This window comes from Acartia tonsa, chromosome 8 (genome assembly GCF_053477335.1).
Source record: "Acartia tonsa isolate MP-2025a chromosome 8, ASM5347733v1, whole genome shotgun sequence".
NCBI lineage: Eukaryota > Metazoa > Arthropoda > Copepoda > Calanoida > Acartiidae > Acartia > Acartia tonsa.
Window position 1 is genome coordinate 35,820,395 of NC_137267.1, and position 20,718 is coordinate 35,841,112.

At 30.0% G+C, this 20,718-nt stretch overlaps 1 protein-coding gene and 1 long non-coding RNA gene across 3 annotated transcripts; one reads left to right on the plus strand and one right to left on the minus strand.

Annotated features, from left to right (window-relative positions):
* Nucleotides 1–1,682: 1,682 nt before the first annotated feature.
* Nucleotides 1,683–19,814, minus strand: LOC145326820 (protein dimmed-like). Its single transcript, XM_080170247.1, has 6 exons — nt 19,674–19,814; nt 16,826–16,880; nt 15,818–15,904; nt 7,975–8,044; nt 4,295–4,330; nt 1,683–4,071 (listed from the first exon to the last, which is right to left on the minus strand). The coding sequence occupies exons 1-6, from the start codon at nt 19,730–19,732 to the stop codon at nt 3,971–3,973; spliced, it is 408 nt and encodes a 135-aa protein (XP_080026373.1). The 5' UTR covers nt 19,733–19,814; the 3' UTR covers nt 1,683–3,970.
* Nucleotides 8,903–12,740, plus strand: LOC145326819 (uncharacterized). Of its 2 annotated transcripts, none has more exons than XR_013881983.1 (3): nt 8,903–9,492; nt 11,076–11,166; nt 11,478–12,740. It is a non-coding gene; the product is annotated as an uncharacterized LOC145326819 (long non-coding RNA). The 2 variants fall into 2 exon arrangements; XR_013881982.1 differs by having other exon boundaries at nt 11,081–11,166.
* Nucleotides 19,815–20,718: the final 904 nt, after the last annotated feature.

Consider the following 20,718-nt stretch of genomic DNA (forward strand, 5'->3'; position numbering starts at 1 on the left):
GACTCGCTACTCGATAGTGAGGCAAAATTATTTTTGTGAAAAATCATCCAAAAGCACATTAAAAATCTACAAAAATTAAACAAAATCATATGTTAATAACCCTTTTAAGATTTTATTTAATTTTTGTAAATTTTTTTATTCCATTTTGGACGATTTTTCACAAAAATAATTTTGCTTCACCAGCGAGTAACCAGCCTAATTTTTTTTTAAGAATCCACCTCGTTTCGAAGCTTTCAAATTTAAACGAAATTTTTGGGCAATTAATTCTGATTCCGCAAAGCTTTCTACTAAGAAAAAATACTGTTTACAGCTGACTTTTATCTATGTATGAAATGAAAAAAAACATGCATTCGTAACAAGATGTGTACAAAATTTCAACCAATGAAATTAAATGTATGTACCGATGCGATTCTCCTATTGGCTCAATCAGACATTCCCTCTCTTTCCTTTATTACCTTTATTAGTTGATTAGACTTAAATATATCAAATGCTTTACCAAGTTCAAACCTACATTAAATACAATTTTTGCTAAAAAAGTTTTTGTAATTATCTGCAAGTTATCTTTAATCTCATCGTTCAGAATGGAGAATAGTAGCATATCAAAACTTCCCTTTTTCATCCACAAAAGGTTCACGCCCACCTTGCAAAACCCAGAACACGCCTCTTAACTGCATATATATATATACCAAAATAGTTATCTATCGCATCTTATTATAGACAGCTTTCCGCGAATATTATTATAAAAATGATAAAAACTAAACTAACAAAACTGATATCAATTTTGTGATTTATATTTTAATATTCTTGTAAAATTGTTTGTAATTCGTTGCTATTCATGACTTTTCAGTATGTCAGAGACCCAGTTCTAATCCAGCTATTAAACCATATTAATGCCGTTAGCTTGTAATGTTGCGCTTTTTAGAGACACAATTGCAAGGGTTAAAAAAAATTGAAATTAGTGTTTTACTTTTTATTTAACACAAAATATAAAATGTCAACAACAATTAATAATACGACATTTATAACATTTACTTGATACACCACTATATTCAGATTTTTTTATTTTAAAGTAATCTAGATACTCTTAAAAAGCCCTCCATAGACGAAGAACATGCCTTCAACCGTATGCTTCAGTGAGCATCTCGCAAAATATTTTGAAGTAATTATAAAAAATATTTTTTTAACAAGCCAATAATATCTTATTATACTAGTAGCTCCGCTACTAGCCTATTTGTGCTTCACTGCAAGAGTTGCTGTAAGTTCCCCATTTTTTACGGAGGATGATTGTATTTTATGTGTCCCACCCTCCTCCAAAATGACAAAAAACCTTGATCTCTAAATTTTGGAACCATCGGTGTTGCATTTAACGAGATCTTAGCAGACACACAAGCAGCCTAATACGTTATGGAATAGAATTATTAGGTTCCCTCACTCTGTAACTATGTTAACATATGATTAATTTTTTTCTATGTAATATTATAAATTCTACGATGACATTTAAAGCAGCACAACCTTATTATAAAATACACTTTACATATTCAACGGTGCTTTCACTCAAAGTGACTCTTGAGCACTGATAAGCCCCCCCCCCCCCCACCTATCCTTATTTTAGAAATTATTTATTTATTTTCTATAACCAACTCTTGCAAGGCTTATACCTACAGTGCCGTAACCCTGCGGGATTACCCCAATTTTTAAAATAAGGGAGGTGGAGGGTATCAGTGTTTCACAAGGTACTTTGTATGAAAGGGTCAATTTTACTATATCAATTTTGCATCTCTATATCACAAAAATATTATGATTTAAAAGTTTTAAACAATTATACAAATTTTAAGGTGATATGTTTGTTCATTTTCTAATTTTTATAAAACAAATTAAAAACAAAAGAAAAAAATTATAAATAACTTTAAATGGCACTACAAAGGGAAAATAGTAACAATTCATAAACTTTTAAAAAGCATACTGACAACATTCATATTATAATTTTGATTATGAGACAATGAAATAATGTTCTTTTAATAGTGATTTCATGAGATTACAACTTTTTTTGTGATTTTGGAAATAAAATTAATAATGCTCATATTAACCTGTTGTGACGTCATAAATTTCTGGAAAGGGAAAGGAGAACCCCATTTCTCCAATCTACTTTGAAGAGATAATCTTCCCCTTTCCCTTCTACTATCCCGAAATTTATGACGTCACAACAGGACAATATTGGCTTTGTCATAAAATTTTATGTCTATATATAAATGTGGAGAAACAATTTGTTTGATGATACATTGAGTTCATTTCTTGCTTTTAAGGTCATAAATGGAAAAGGAAAAAACTTACATATTGTCTAAATAATGACTATTTTTTATAAAATCACAAAGAAAGATATAACATTTTGAGATAAGATGACTTATGAAGCTTATTTACAATATACATATAATAATAATAAATATCTATTTAGTAGTTTATAAAAAACTTAGCTTTGCTTTTACTTCATTTTATATTATGATTTTTTAACAAAGCATGATAGGTTATGATTTTAAGCAAAAATGAAAACAAATTTAAAAACAAGAAGTAGACAAAGAGATGAATATTAATGCCAACCAAGCTGATGCATGGGAATCCAATAAAGCTCTTTATAGTGACTATTTAAATATGACGTCATAAAATACAAATGACCAATGATAGGCCAATACACAGACTAAATTACCAATGGCAGGCCAGTATAAATTTTAATTGACCAATGGTAGGCTTGTATGATGTCATTTTTTATAGGCACTATAAAAAGCTTCGAATAAAATCATAAAATTTAAATAAAAATTTGATAAAATAGTTTCTTGGAATCTAATTTTTCTAAAATAAAAGCTATTTTCATAGAGATTAAATAATTTTCTAATTTAAATAATAATAATGAAATGAACAAGTTTTCAGTAAAATGATACATGACGTAAGTATTTATGTAGTAAATTTAACATATTAAATTTCAAATATTTGGTGAGAGTATGTTTAGAGTTGAGAAGCTGAAAATAATGTTTCTCTCTTAAAATTAGTTAAAACTACAAAATCATTCCAATCATAATTAATTGCGGGAAAAATTTATTATATCAAACCCAATTATGAATTTTTATATTTTTAGTCTGAGGGTTTGGCATTAATTATCTATTATGGTAGGGTTGAAGAAATTAAAAGCCTTATATGTAATAATAGAAAGTTTTAGCGGATCGAGTGTTTCCTATGAAATACGAGATATTAAAAAATTACGATATTTCATTAGATGTTTGTAATCTTTTAGAAAAAAATGTGTCAAAAAAATATTATAAAGAACTTAAAAGAATTTGTCAACTTTCCCTCAAAAAAGTTTATAATTCTTTTGGAATATTAATAACATATAATAATAACTAGGATTGCCCCATTCGAATATATAATAATCCTTAAGCTACACATTCTACTATTTTGGTTACAGTAAAAAAGTTAAATTAGATTTGATATTATCCATTTTGACTTTTAAAGTGTAATTATAGTACCTTTATTAAAAGAGAGAAGCAAATAATGATAATGTTTTACTTTTAATAAAATGTGAAGTATTCTCAATCTTTCAAACGAATTTATGAGTTAAATAAACTTTTCAAATTGTTACAAAAGTTTGTAAATACTATTCATCTATCATCAAAATTATTCTTACTTAAAATTCTAAATAATTCAAAATTTGCCTAAAATACACAGAATACATTACATAAAAGAGTCGTTATTTAAATTTATATCTTTGTATGACTTATTTTCAGTAATTAAAATATTTTACTCTGTACATAATGCTTCAATAAGTGACATATCTAAGATTACATTAAAAGCTATCAGGATTAAGGGAGCCCTGATGACGTACAATGATGTTGATTTCTTTCTTATTTTATATAATAATTATGATATAGTATGTAAATTTTCATATTTTATTCTTCCCCTCCTGCAAAAATCCACCAAATGTTTATCTCTTAGCTTTGTCCGGGTCGGGGCATTCCGATAGTAAAGAGTTGGAAGATTGAACCGGAAGCAGACTGTAGGGAGCGTCCTCGCCGCGCATCTCACCTAAACAAGTAAATGTCGTCTTAACACACTATCAATATTTGTCGGAATTTTGGAAATAGATTATTGAAAGATATTCGGACATTACAGGAGTTTTTGATTTAAAGAGATAACCATTGGCCGATGAATTGATGTAAATCCCCAATTATGATAAACAAAATTACCCCAAAAGTAGAAAAAAAATAGAAAATATGAAGTTATTATTAACAAAAAATAAAATACTTACATATAACGTTTGTGAGAGCCATTATATAGTTCTTAGCTATAATAAATCATATTCTTTGCTTTACCATTTTAAACATTATTCCACTATATAAACAGACACAATTATGCCTATAGTTAGCAAAACAAAGCTTTGTTCAAATTTCAATAAACAATTTTCCCATAGAGTGTAGCAAGCAGAATTCTGCGAATTCGCTATTTATTCGCGAAAATTTGCGACTAATTCGAAATTTTGTCGGCTGGGTAGGTAATAGAAGATGTAATTATTTCGATACTTACATCATTTTTTTAGGCACGTACCTAATGTTTTTTTAATTACCTCATAGGGAAAAAGCCCCTAGAGGCTAGGGGCAAAATATAATTTATATAAATGAGACAATAAGCTTAATTGTAAAAGAAGAAATATAATGGTTTAGCGGTTAGCGAGATCTTTCTGTACAAAAGACAGACAGTTATTCTGTTACTTATATATAAGGTTAGACAAGAGAGGGGGGAAGGTTTTACCTTTAAAACATATATGAGAAATTATTGTATAAAATTGAGAGAAAAGTAAATATTATGACGCTCACGTCTGGAAGATAGCCTGATATCTAGTTGCCGAATGTGTACGCAGTTTCCTGAGTGTTTCCCCATCCTAGCGCAATATTTACTACTAGCTAAAAAAGCTTCAAACTTTAAAAAAAATATCAAAATTTGAAAAATTCAAATTTATAATGTATAAATCGTTTATACATTCAAATTTAGATTTTTTGAGGGAAGTTTGAAGATTTTTAGCTAGTAGTAAATATTGAGCTAGGATGAGGAAACACTCAGGAAACTGCGTACACATTCGGCAACTAATTCGGAGGTCATCGTCTGGAAATATCATTTCTATAAATATTTTGTACAAGAATTATGACACCAAAATAGTTGATTAACTTAAGATTCTATCCTATTGTGATTCTTTAGTTAAAAAAAAGACTTCTGGAATCTTATTTAGTCTCAGATCACTAAGAAAGAAAGGTTGTGCGATCAAATCTCCATTGGTTTTATATTTATGAATGATTTGCAAATATTACCAAACTAGAGTTGGCTCGATATAACTATCTCCCTATTGGCTAATTTTCTATTTTCATATATATTTCTCAATAAATCTATTTTCCTCACCCGGCATTACTATTTAAACGGAAGTAAATATTTAATAATTTAAATGATCTTAAAAATATCTTTTAAATTATATTTTTTTCTTTACATTACCATCACCAAAGGGTTTATTATATGATTACAATTTTAGTTCAATATTTGAACACACAAAGTGTCGCCACAATCGAATTCTTTTAAAACAGAGTTTTCTTAAATTTATTATATCATAAATTTAAATTTTCTTTTTTATGATTAGAAATTAAATACCTCATTATAATGTAAATAGCAACATGAAATGAAAAAAATGAATTTGTTTTTAATAAAGTAAAATAATGGGTCTTATCGTTCTGGGCAATGAGAGTTTATTATGGATTATTGGAGCACTATGAGTTTTCAACGAATATTCCTTGGAAAACTTGAGCTCGTTTATAGACATTTATTTCCTATATAGATCTGGCATGGATCTTGAAGCAATTAAGCAGGCCGTTTTGTACAGGTTAAAAATTGGAAGATTTCATTAAATAAAAGTTATCGCAAATATACTTAGTAAATAAGTACATTACCACTCACCTCTACAAAACTATCCTTAATATAGATTAAAATAATTGGTTTAAAAATATAAACAATATTAGTTTGGTACCAACCAATCAAAATTCCATAACAGTTTTTGAGCCAACGAATATGATCACGTGTTCTTATAATTTTGGATAATAGTCAGATGTTCCCTTTCTGATGGGTAAATATGCTAATTTGATTTTAAAGGGAGGGGTAAATACGCTATGTACCTTTGCTAATCCTTATACTAAAGTAACAGGATGTTTGTCTGTGTGTCTGTCTGTGTGTCTGTGTGTACCGAAGGATCTCGCTAACCGCTAAACCGATCGGGTTCTCCTTAACAGGGTAGATTCTCATATGTCCTGGGAAGGTTTTTAACTATTTTGGGGGAGGGTACCACCACCCTCCCTAGAGAAATTAAATTTTTTAAAAATTTACCAATTTTAGAAAGAGAGTTCAACGAAAAATAAACATCAAACGTAAATTTTTTTTTACTTTTTCTTTTAAAATCTAAAATAAGAAATTGAATTATCAAATTCGACTCTCTCCTCCTCAAGTGCCCCTAGAGGCCTCTAGGGGCGTAGCCGCTAGTATACATATATAGTGCTTAACATCAGACTTATATGGTTTTGATCTATCTAAAGCTTTTGACAGCTTGTTTAATTTGTTTCTTATTCGGAACTTATATAACACCAATATTGGTTACAGCATAAATATAAACAAAATAGAACCAACCAGGGAGGGACAGAACAATGGCAGTTAAACTTATTTATACCACTCTTTCCCTAATATTAACTACATATCTAAGACAGAATCTTACACACATGATAGAGATTTGTTTAACGGCTATTGCCCTATTTCTTTACAACCCTGGAAACAAACAAACAATCTGTACAAATAAAAAATATATCCACTAAACAAACAGACTGCAGTAGCAAAATAAAAACACTATTGAAAAAGTACATTTTACAGAATAAAACCACTAAAAAAAACAGAAATCTGGTTAAGGCCTACAAAGTACATGTTTGTTTTTATAGAATTTTTTAAAACAAGGATGACAACATCCATAAAAGCGAAGCTCTGAAATGGAAGGACAAACGAACATTAACACTTGTAGATTGTCAGAACTGAATTAGCAGAATATTAATGCATCAGTACAAACAATATTTTAAGAAAATTTGTTGCAAAACTGCATTAATAGATGATACTGTTTAAGGACATACTTACATATTTGGGACTTGTTTATAGAAATGCTTTGCTTATAACATTGTACCTTGTTGTAATAGGAATCAGTTTTCAACAAATCAGAAGAATCGGATAATTTTAACATACAAAAATTTGTTGTCAAAAAAGTTAAAAATCAACATGTTTAAAATGGACGTTCGGACATTCTGGTATTGTTTATAGAGTTGCTACGCTTTCTAATTTGTACTTAACTACAATAGGAATCATCATGCAAAGTTTGGAATCGATAGGACAATTCTAACCTGTTTAAATTAACGAAAAGAGCTAACTCTCTGTGACGGACGGACGGACGGACGTACGGACAGACGGACGGACGGACCGACCCTAATTATAGAAAAGCTTCGCTTTAAAAAATATTATGTTATTGTAATATATTAACAAATAAAAGAATTTCTATGTTTTTTTTATATTTGTTTAAACAGCCAATATATTCAAATAAATAATAGTTTCGTGCGAAGACATCTAGGCTTTTTTGAGGGTTAAAAGGTGTAAGGGGGGATTAACTTCCATTAATCTCCCCCCGCCACCCCCCCTCATGGGACTTTTAGGGTTGTGTGTTGTTGAGTGTTGCAACAACCCTCTAGTGAATATCAGTGGTTTGACACATACCTTCATTCAACCCCACACCCCCCTTAAAAACCAGTTACCTACCAACTGTACACTCCCTAAAAACCTCATTAAGATATTTAAAATTTTAATCCTCTGAAGAATCTTACGTCAAAAATGGTTAAAAAATAGCATAATGAAGCAAAGAATAATTTCCTAGTGACAAAGTTTCCAATTTTGATAATTTTCTGGACTGCTGTACATGCGGAATCACCTCTCTTAAACTCTAAAATGATAGATTAACAATTAATTAGTAGTTACACATATAGAGAGTATAAAATCAGATAGGAAGATGGCTAATGATAGATAGATAGATAGATAGATAGATATGTATGTATATGATAGATTTTAATAGACATATAGATGGATAGTTTAATAATAGATCATAGTTTAATATTTAATTTATAGATTGATAGGAAATAAGTATATATATTGATAATCTAAAAACACTGTATGATTGAAAAAAATACACGAAGGGTGGCTGAAAAATATCTCAGTGGTTATATAATAAGGAAAAAATAGAAAAAAATCGTTTATTATTTTTCCTTGATCCAAACTTTGTAATGTATAGAGAAGAATTGTATGAATATTTTATTATCATAATTGTTTAGTATCTATCTATTAGTATATATTTAAGGCATACTATCTATCTATTTATATTCTAGTGTAAATGGATAATATTTCATCCATTTATGTTTATATATGAATTCAAAGGCAAACTGTAAATTATTATACAACATAAGGAAAAAGGATAAGAGGATGAATACTCGCCCCTTTTTCATGGTAAAATACTACTTCCTCATCCCTAAATTTAGAAGCAGACGAAAATCAAAAGCAGCCAGGGCTTTTTGTAAGTCAATCATAATTAATAATGTGAATAAAAAGAAAAGCGATATTTAGCAAACAGCCGTGGGCGGTCAGAATCAGCTGAATGTTCATTATGAAAAAAATTTCCCCCTTTTTAGAAATAGAAGGATTCATCTTTCATGAACAAATTTTTTTAAATAAAAATAAAATTCTATGTAATTTTTAATTAAAACATTAAAACGAAAATATCTAATCTAATTTTCTTGCCCTAAATATGGAAATAGTCAGGGACAAGGGAAGTTCTTTCTGACCAATAATTCTATTAAAATTATGTAACTTTATCACGAAACCTATATGAGTATCTAATATTATGAATGGTTCAACTCTTATAAAAATCGGCTAGTAGTAAACTACTTTAGAGTATAAATTCGCTAAACCTCATCATAAAAGTGTACACTATTAAATTTGAAAACAGCTGAATATTAATCAAAACAAACAATCCATTGAACATAGTGATTTTATGAATTTTCAATCTATGGTCTAATTAAACGATAAAAATATTTTTTTCTTCCATAATTATTTATGAAAACAATGCCCAATAGATCGTGTTACATTTTTGTGTGAATATATATTCATAAAAAATACAACAAAGATTTCGGTACATGGCCTGTTATTCGTTAAATTTTTGAATACACGTTTATATCATAGGTGATAATTTAATGCATTGCAAACAAATTGATAATATTTCAGCTATATCAAGTAAAGTGATTTTTAATTATACTATTTATGTAATAATTTCAGAAACATTTGGTAAAATGTAATCAGTTTCAGACATTGCAAGAAATAATGCCCTTACCTACATTGCTGGTAACTATTTTAATTAACATTTATCAACCAGAGGCGTGCTGAAGGGGATGTTTTATTTCTAATGGATAGGAATAAAATTGACTTATTTAAGTAGCGAAGCCACCATCCAATTCTCGTCGTCAGTCCGTCTGTAAGTGCGTAACACTATGAGGGAAATTAGGTTTACTAAGCTACTGTTAAAGCTACACATATGAATTTTTGTCAACTTTACCATCATTCTAGCGCATAATTGAGCATATAACATCCATAGCAGCGGGCTGCTTTAAAGCAGCCTTTTAAGTTTTCTAATATTTTGATTTTAATATATTTTCGTTTTTAATCATATTTTCAAAAGTTGTGTTGGTAATAGTATCAAAATTAGGTTCCCCGTAGTTCTAAGAATTTTGTATTAACAAATGGACAAAAGGACAAGTGGCTTTATTGTTAAATTTTACGTTTATTTTATTTAACATCAAAAGGTTAGTCAATTTAAATTCAAAACATAAAAACAGATTGACAAAAAGACATACTACGTCATTTATACACATGAGCTAATCTAAAACAAGGTTAATAATTTTTTTAACCGTTTCAAATATTTATTTCCACGAAATGGATTTAAACTTATCTAACTCATAGTTTTAAAAATATTAGTATTTTTTTGAAAATCAAACTCTTACAGTATTTTTTTCTGAAATGGCAACTTTTCTTTCTTAATTTTTTTGGCGTACTTGCGTAAAAGTTCATTTTTCTATAGAATATCCGGGAAGGGTCCCTTTCGTGGCAACACCCCTTAAGAGGCGATTCTTCGTATTTTCAAAATAACTTTAAATAGGTTATTTTTGGTTAAGCTATGTTATATTGGGTTAGGTAATAGCCCCTCAGGGTTAGGAAATTAACCCTGCAGAAATAGGAGAAAAGCCACTTTGAAAATAATAAGAATCGCCCCTTAAGGGGTGTTACCACGAAAGAGACCATACCCGAATATCCTTGATCTTTAAACAAATATTAAATATTTGATATTAAATACAATCCGTGGGACTGCCTTTTTAAAAGCAAAGCTTTTCTATAAATAGGGTCGTTCCGTCCGTCCGTGCGTCAAAGTTAGCTCTTTACGATAATTTAAACAGGTTAGAATTGTCCTATCGATTCCAAACTTTGCTTGATGATTCCTGTAGTAAAAAGGTACAATTTAGAAAGCGTAGCAACTCTATAATCAATACGAGAATGTCCGTACATCCATTTTAAACATGTCGATTTTTAACTTTTTGACAAAAAATTTTTGTATGTTAAAATTATCCGATTCTTCTGATTTTTTGAAAACTGATTCCTATTCCAACAAGGTACAATGTTATAAGCGAAGCATCTCTATAAATAAGTCTTAAAAATGTAAGTAGGTCCTTAAACATAACATCTATTTATGCAGTTTTGCAACAAATTTACTTACAATATTGTTTGTGCTGATGCATTTAATATTCTGCTAATTCAGTTCTAACAATCTAGAAGTGTTAATGTTCGTTTGTCCTTCCATTTCATAGCTTCGCTTTTATGGATGTTGTCATCCTTGTTTATATTTGAATTTGTTCTCATAAAATTACTTTGTTAAGGATAGACCTTGAAAAATAGAAGAGATTTACAACAGGAAGTTATACCTGAGGCTATTGATAATGTCGAGATGGATCAATATGATTGGGTTAGGTAAGATTAATACGTTAAGTTTTACTTTAATTCCTTCCCTCCACTTAAACTATTTTGATACTTATGTCTACTAATGCTCTTTATCTCAACATATTTATTATAAATTCTGCAACAATTTTCTGTGGAAACACCCTTTTTTATTAAGACTATTGCTCTAAATCATTAAAATCTTTACGTTTTATCTACAAGTTAGAGAATCTTATACAAAGACAACGGTTAGACATACAAATATGATTATAGCAGTTCGGCTAAAAATATCATGCATACAATCTTATGTGTGTAAGAAGAAATAATTTAGATATTTGTTCTAGGAGAATTAGTAGAAGACAGCTAGGCACAGCCAATGAAGATATACGAAATTGTAAGAAGAACAAAAGAAATATTTGAAAACTTTCATGGACCAAATTTAAAGCGGAAAGGGGTAGTTAAAGGGTTAGTGGGAAAAATTATGGAGGAAAATCCTTCCTGGATATAACAATAAAAAAAGTACTTTAAAGTATTAAGACTCAACACGTTTGCAAGGTCCTTTAGAAATAGGGGGGGGGGGGGTAATGCAACCATCTCGTAATTAATGATTAAATGGCACTTAGAATCCGAATTTCATTACGAAACTTATTAATACTTGGTATGTATATTGGTTACATCTTAATCATTTAGCTGTTTTTTTTTGCTATTTTTATGGCTAATCTGTCATAAATTACCTAGGAATCAACAGCAAATAGTACCAGCAAATACCGGCTAGAACCGTTTTGGAGAGGCAAAGAGTATTATGTGGAGATAGGTTTCGTGACGGATTTGCCCTAAAAGTAGCCAAAAAAAATGGCTAGTTGCTACTTTTCCAACTTTTTGTTCAATTTAGGGAAAATAGACATATCAAGGATTACTCATGCCAAGTTTTGTAACGAATTCTGGATTCTAAGTGCCATTTAATCATTGATTACGAGATGGTTGCATTACCCCCCACCCCTTTTTTTAAATTGTAACCTCTGATTAAAACTATTATTAAATTTGACCTCATAGATGCTATAAAATCAATTTCCTTTAAGCTTTTAAATGATCAAACAAATTAAGGTTAAGAAGAATCAATAGCAATATAAAATTATCCAAAATGATATCTTTGAGGTCATTCAAACAGATTGGTACAAATATCATTGAAATAAAATGTCTTGTTATTGGCCAAAAAATTAGTTAGTTGTACTTGAATTGAAGGCTTTGATTTAACATTTGTAATAGCTGTAGCCTGTAGATAGCTAGTTTAGAATATTACAGTTCTACACAATAGTATGACTTACTTGCATTTTAGGATTACAATTAAAAAAATGGTTCGGGTAGGTTTCTAAGAAAGGGTGTTTTAAGCTAGACAGGAAAACAATTTAGATTATTTTACTGCATTGATATTTGTTATAATTGTCAGCAATTACATAAAATAAAAAAAAATTAAGCTATTTCATGAATATATTTTACTAAAATTTGTAATCATTTATAATTTATTGTTACCTATGTATTGTTATCATTTTTAATTGTTTTGTTAAGTTTGCTTAATTGATATGTAAATATAGCATTAATTTAAGAAATTTTTATACATTATTGTTTAATTCAAAATAATAGGTTAGTTAGTTTTGTCTAAGTCTGTATTATATTTTTTAAAAGCGAAGCTTTTCTATAATTAGGGTCGGTCCGTCCGTCCGTCCGTAACGGATAGCTTTTTTCGTTAATTTAGGCATGTTAGAATTGTCCTATCGATTTCAAACTTTGCATGGTGATTCCTGTAGTAGTTAGGTACGATTTAGAAAGCCTAGCAACTCTATAATCATTACCAGAATGTCCGTACGTTCATTTTAAACATGTTGATTTTTAAAAAAAAATTTGGAATCTTGATTGGTCAATTTAATCTAAATATTTTTGATCTAGAGAAGGTTTTTTATGTTTATTATCAATGGGGAAATACATTAATTTATCGTTCTTTGTCTTATCCCTTAAGATACAGGATGAGATTTATTATAAGAAATTAAGGCATTAAACTATATTTTTAAAAGCGAAGCTTTTCTATAATTAGGGTCGGTCCGTCCGTCCGTAACGGATAGCTTTCTTCGTTAATTTAGGCATGTTAGAATTGCCCTATCGATTTCAAACTTTGCATGGCGATTCCTGTAGTAGTTAGGTACGATTTAGAAAGCCTAGCTACTCTATAATCATTACCAGAATGTCCGTACGTCCATTTTAAACATGTTGATTTTTTTTACTTTTTTAACAACTAATTGTTATATGATCTAATAATCCAATTGATCTGATTTTTGGTATACTGATTCCTGGGACAACAAAGTTCAATTTTATAAGCGAAGCAACTCTATAATAAAATCCTAAAGTTGTAAGTATATCCATAAACATCATATCTGTATCAAGCAGTTTTTCAACAATTTTACTTACAATTTTGCTTCGATTCTTATACATTTATATTCTGATTATTCAGTTCTGACATTATACAAGTGTTAATGTCCGTTTGGCCTACCGTTTCAGTGCTTCGCTTTTATGGATGTTGTCATCCTTGTTTAATAGCCTCGATCTAGGGGCTTTTTATTCAAATAGGCAGAAGGTGGCTACAAAAATAATTTTAAATCATTTTAAGACCTAAATATCAAATTAGAATGGTCTGAAACCATTACTAGACCTATTTTAAGATTCTCTCAAAGAGAGAACGTAATCGGTTCAGTAGTTATTGAGATCTTAAGCTTCAGACAACAAATCCTTAATACAGTATATAGGACTAGTGGCTAGGGGACTCTATCTCCGAAGGGGTAAATAGGTGGAAGACAAATAGCCTAAAACTATCCCGAGATCTATGTGAGGCTTTACTGTAAAGGAGGACCATATCGGTTCAGCGGTTAGCAAGATCCTTCGCTACTGACAAAAAAATTATAACTGGTAAGAGGGGGAAAAGTCGACCTCATCCCATTTCAAATTTGAGTTTAAAAAGAGTTAAAAAAATATTTTTGGGGGGATAGGTAAAGACACCCTCTCCAAAAATAGTTTAAAACCTTCCCAGGACCTATAAAAAGCTTCACAGTAACGGAGAACAATATCGGTTTAGCAGTTAGCGAGATCCTTCAGGACAGACAAAAAACGCTTACTACTTTATGTAATAGGATGACGATGATATCTTTTCAAAGATAATGTTTTTGCATGCCCATTTTCCTTTAGTTTGTCTGTGTTTACTTACATACATTAAGATTTATCATCTATAATACAAGATTTAAAATATTTTTGTGCAAGCAAAAAAAAGAAAATTTGATGCGCTTTGTTAAATATGTAGTTTAGAATCTGGCCGCTAGGTGTCTCAAACAAAAAATATAATATGGGTCAAAGATAGATAAAGTACATAATTTAATAATTATTGAACATAAATGTGTTTTGAAAATTGTTTATGATACAATTTTATGAAAAAAAAGTAAGAACAAGAAAAAAATTTTACTAGTCAACTGTATACTGTTAAATGAAACTGTTAAATGAAATAAATGGTTCTCCATTTTCAGAATTTTGATTAGATAGGCTTATAGTAAAATTATGGTCAACAAATCTGACAAACCAAGTTAGTATTGCATCATAAATTGATCTTTTACGATCATACTGAAGCTAAAAGTTGCTCTAGCTGCAAACTAGAATAATTTAGATTTTGGTGAAATATTGCCTTTTACTATTGTTTGCCAGAATAGCCTTCCCTTGTCCCTGGAAATAGTAAAAAGTAAAAAAATATTTTTTTAAATAATTTTTAATCCTCCCATTTGAAAAGTAGTGGAATAGCAATAAATTTTAGCGCGGCAACAGCGCTGAGTAGGCCTCTAGGCCCACTGCCTATTTTCGTCTTCTAGTTGCTTCGATTCCTCTCTTTTATTTTTTTCTCTATGTTATACAATAATACAAAATCAAGGATGACAACATTCATAAGTCGCGAAAATAAACTACCATCTATATGATATTACCGCCCCCCTTAGTTTCAATTTAGCAAAAATATAAATCTTTCTAACCCCCGAAGAGGACTATAAACCTGCGGAGCTTAATTCCTACAGGGTATTATTCCTTCTTACTCTTTTTTTACCAAACCCAGGGACAGGAGAATGTGATTCAGACAAACATTTCTAAGAGAAAATTTCCCCACAACCCGCTTCCCTTTTTTCTCCCCTTTCTTACCCACTTCACTTCAGCTACATAAAAAACAAGTTTTACGCCAACTCTACGCCAACAATTAATTTTCGGCAATTTCATATGGAACTAATTGGCTGAACCAAAGCCCCTAACCAAACCTAACCTTAAATACGCATTAAAAACATACAAATCTTCTACATTTTTTCAAACAACAAAAACTAAAAAAAAGACACTAACTAATTACTATAAACATAATAAAAACATTGTTTCTAAAAATTTCTTAAAGACAAAAGTCGTAAAAAAGTCATAAAAAAGAACTATTGAACAACTTGATAATGAATAAAAATTACAGTTAATCAAACGCTTTGTTTATATCAAACTGTCTATAATCAAGATTTTTTATGGGACAATTTTCAAAAGTTATGTCCATAAGAAAAGCAATAATAATAAATTCTAAAGCATCCTCAATATATGAATACAAAAATATATTTATCTATCTATCTATGCATACCTGAAAAGCATGGTTTAATTCATGCATCCTTATTCTCTCCCTAATATTACTTGCTTGTCTTCGAGTTCGCCTCTCTGCTGGTGAGATCTACAAATAAAAATTGTGTTTTAGGAGTTTTAAACATAAAGAACAATTCTGTGTGGATTGGATAATACTTTCAAAACAGCTGTCTACAAGTAAAACTGTGATAATTTTAGGAGCGCAGCTATTCTGTATCTATATTTGAGCTTTCGACTGTCTAACGTTTTCTTACCTGTCACCTACAGATTGTTGAAAAGATCAAATTAATTTAGGTCTACATAGACTTTTTTTTAACAACAAACAACTCTAGATGTTTTTGATTAAATTTTCTAATATTAAATCTGTCTCATTATCTTAACTGTATTATAGTCAATTATTCATTATTTGTCATTATTATTATTGCTGCGTTAATTTTTGAGAAAAAATTATTTCTTTGGTTCATACAAAATCTTTTTGATATTTGTTTTTTGAAGAAAAAAAACTGAATGAATATGTAAAAATATTAGAATATTAAAAATTCTTATATTTTCTTTAAAGTTTTAAGTGAATTAAGTAAAACAACGAATATAAAGTTTGTCCAACAAGAATATGTCTTTTAAAAGAAGCGGAAGTTTTGAATTCATAAGAATCATCCTGTACAATAAAGTATCTGTATGTCCATGTGTAAAGTTTCTTATAGTGCCTAATAAATGACGTCATACTGGACTACAATTTATCAATTAAAATGTATACTGGCCTGCCATTGGTAATTTAGTCTGTGTAACCTGTATCATTGGTCATTTCTTTTGTATGGCGTCATTTTTAAAGGCACTATAAGGAGATTCTCAATGGGTCCATTATGAATTCAGAAACTACACTGTAACACTAATAGGTTTTAGGCTATTTTGCGTGGTTTACGCTGTTTAAAATTATTTTTTTTATAACTAAATACATATATTTGACAAACATACAAAGTAAGTTAGATAGCAGCTACTCTACAATATGTACCTTTCTGTCTCTTACTTGTCTTCGTGAAATTTCAGATATATCTGTGGATTCAGCTCTACAAAAGAAATAAAAATGAATTAGCGGATTTTTGAATTCAATAACTATCCTACAATAAATAGTTAGTATGTTTTTTTTGTCTGAAGCTCTTGGGATGGTGTTTGTACCCTCCCCTAAAATATTCCTAGAACCTATGAGTAGCAAAGTTGTAAAGGAGAACCATATCGGTTCTGCAGTTACGAAATCCTTTGGTACACAACGACAGACACCCTGTTACTTTTACATAAGAATGTGTATCAAAATCAATTTATTGGCAGAATAATAAAACTATAATTTTTCTGACACTTTTATAAAGGAAAAATATAAAAAAAAAGTCGACAATTGAGTTTTGACAAGTACAATAGACTCACCATAAGCAGGGATAGATAACATGAAGATAACATTCCTAAAATTTATATTTTGAAATTGCCAATCTATATAAAGATATAACTTTATATCCTTTGAATTTGGGGGATGAAATTTATTTTTCTTTTATTGGATTATCCCTCTGTATTACTGAGCCATCATTCATTGGAGTATTTTCTGGTGTCAATTAGTTACGGTCAGGGATCTTAAGGGATAAGACAATGGCAGATAAATTGATGTACTTCCCCAATAATGACGCACATAACTACCCCATCTGTAGATTATAATTAGAGGTTGAAACGTGTAGACACTTAACTCAATTAACCAAACAATCAAAATTATTTAAAAGTCCCCAAAGTTGTGAAGCCAACGTATAAGAAAACGTTATTATGAAACTTTGTGGACTTGCGTAATAAACACCACATTGTCCCCTCTCTCTCTCTCTGATTACATTTACACAAAAAATACATCTATAATACAAAGTAGAATGATGTCTGTCCGTCTGTCTGTCCGTCTGTCTGTACGTCTGTCTGTCCGTCTGTCCCTTAAGATCTCGGTACCCACTAAACCGATCGGATTCTACTCTTCAGGGAATATACCTACTGGTCCTGTGGTGGCTTTAGGCTATTTTCTTTGGGTGTGGGACACCCCCCCCCAAAAAAAAAAAAAAGTCCCCCAACCAATTTTTTAAAAATTATTTAAAATAGTGGTAAAGTGGGGACATCTCCAGGAAATAAAAGATGTAATTATACCTCTTGTGGCAAAGCCCCTACAGGCTAGGGGCGAAGCCGCTTGTGATTACAATATAGTATAGTTACTTTGTTTATTACTTTAGGTCAAGTCAGCTTAAGTTATATTGGGTACTGAGTAGTCTTGCATGGTTAGGGCACATAAGGTATATACCTCAAAGGGTTAGTGCACCTCTTTTTAATTTACATCAAAGTAAGGGGGGTTTTAGTGCTCAACACGCACTTTGTGTTAAAGCACATAACTCTCTTTACTATTTTCTTTATGTGCGATTTCTAAAGTCAATTAACAAGATGGAATGACAGACAGGTGAAGTTGTAATTCTATTGTTATTTTATAGCATTAAATAAGTTTACTAAAAAACAGGGTAGGAGGGGACATTGGGGTTACACTAGTCCCCAAAGTCTTGTAATAACGTTGGCCTAGGAACTTTGGGGACTTTAGTGAATTTTGTTTGGTTGTATAATTAAATTGTGTTCGAACGTTTCAACCACTAATTGTATCTACATAAGAGGTAATTTTGTATATCCTCATTGGGGATGTATATTAATTTATCTTAGTCTTATCCCTTTAGATCCCTGACAAACAAACCTTTTTATCTGTCTCTTAATTCTATTGACCTGTTCAATGGATAGGATGTAAAAAAAATTCTTTGTCTTATTGTATTTTCTCGTATTCATTCGAATCCAGTGGATAGGAACCGGTTCTCATCCATACGAAAAAACTATGTCTAGCATCGTATTATATCCAGTTTTCTACGAATATAAAAATGTACAATCATAAGATTAAAACCAGTTTTTTTAGCCCGTGTCTTCGGCACCTCGGGGCTGAAAAAAAAACTGGTTTTAATCTTATAATTGTACATTCTATATCCGCGAAAAGCTGTTTATAATACGATGCGAGAAATAACTATTCTTGTTAACTAGGATGACAACATTCATAAAAGCGAAGCTTTGAACTGTAAGAACAAACTAACTTTTTAAACTCTTGTAGAGTTTCAGAACAGAATTAGCCAAATATAAATGTATAATTTTGAAAAAATTGCACTTAAATTTGTTGCATAACTGTTAATTACAGGATACTTTTTAAAGGACATACTTACATTTTTAGGACTTGAGTATAGTGATGCTTGTCTAGAAATCAATTAGAGACAAGTTTCACTTTTAAAAAGACTACGCAATTAATTTATTCAATGCATAATTAAGCATTGAAAGAAAATTTATGACAAAAGCTTAATGCTTATCAAAAAAGAAATATTTGATATAAAAATGCTTTTTGACTAATAAAAATTATTATCACTTCTGTAGATTATAAATTTTAACTCTGAAGGTTTGTACAACTCAATCAAGATTTGATAAAGGTACCCAAAGTTTTAAGTCGACGAATGAAAGATTGTGTTTATAAAACTACGGGAGTCAGAACAATTCAATATCTTTCCCTCCCAAAATTAAGGTACAAAAGAATGTAATTTTGACTAGCGGAAAATATGTAGACTAGTTATTTATAGCATTGTATTATAAACAGTTTTCCGTGGAGATTAAAACCAGTCACGGGCTAACAAATCTCATGATTGAACATTTTATATTAGTAGAAAACTGGATATTATATGATACGAAACATGATTTTTTAGAGTGACTGAGAACCGGTTCTTCTCCAGGGGATATTAATCGGTTTCTCAGCCATACTGTAAAATGGTTACCTGTTTTCAGAATCAGACCCTCCCTCACTCGACATCCCGTAGTCACTTAATTTATCCATTTTTAAATATTTCTGCAGATTTATTTTTCCTGTGGTTTTTGCGGTTTCCTCTATGTGGTTAGAATTTTATGTTATTATTTCTGAAAAATAGTATGTATTAAATCCTAATTCTTATAATAAAGTAACAGGATGTCTGTCTGTTTGTCATCTGACTGTACCGAAGGATCTCCCTTACCGCTAAACCGATATGGTTCACCTTTACAGGGTAGCTTCTCATAGTTCCTAGGAAGGTTTTGGGGGAGTACCACCACCCTCTCAAGAGAAATCGCCTCTAGAAAATAATTACTCCCCCCCCCCCCGCTAGCATATTTAGTATGAATAAATATTCTTTACAAAATAAAATTTTTTTAAAGAGTTAAATATGTTAGCACCATGTTGACATATAATCCCAATAGTTTATGTCGAGTACATATGCATGATATTCGATACAAGTCATATTAAACAGGTATCCTAACACATAAGATATGATAATTAATGTAAAACGATAATTATATTTAGTATATAAAAATTTGGGAAACTGTTAGTTTGATCCAACCAATCAAGATTTAAGTAAAAAATCCAACAATATGATTGAATGTGATTAATAGGTACCAAAATAAAATAATTTACAGTCTGATGTCCCCTTCCTGCCTTGGTAATAGCCACCAAGTTATTGAGTGGTATCAATATTGATATTTACTCATATAAACCAAATTCTATAGTGTAACATTAACAAACCTATGATACTTTGAAATAATGACATAACGTAGAATCCTTGGTTTAACATGTAACACTAATAGTACGTTTTTGAAAGTAATAGAAGAAAACTCATCAATAGAAAAAAAAGTCTAGCTAGCATTTTAAAGGAATATTATATTATACAATAAGTACGTGATTATTTGAAAATAAAGTATAATGAAGTTGTTAACGCTGACAAGTAAAATATTTCATAAATAAAATTTTAAATCTACTTATTAAAAATAATGATATATTTAATTTTATTGTTA

What these genes read in the sequence shown, in the direction of transcription:
- LOC145326820 (XM_080170247.1), bottom strand. Translation starts at nt 19,732, where the DNA reads ATGGATAAATTAAGTGACTACGGGATGTCGAGTGAGGGAGGGTCTGAT. An exon ending in GGGTCTGATTCTGAAAACAG is followed by an intron (nt 16,881 to 19,673) that starts GTAACCATTTTA and finishes TTTCTTTTGTAG; the next exon opens with AGCTGAATCCACAGATATAT. An exon ending in AATTAAACCATGCTTTTCAG is followed by an intron (nt 8,045 to 15,817) that starts GTATGCATAGAT and finishes CTATCATTTTAG; the next exon opens with AGTTTAAGAGAGGTGATTCC.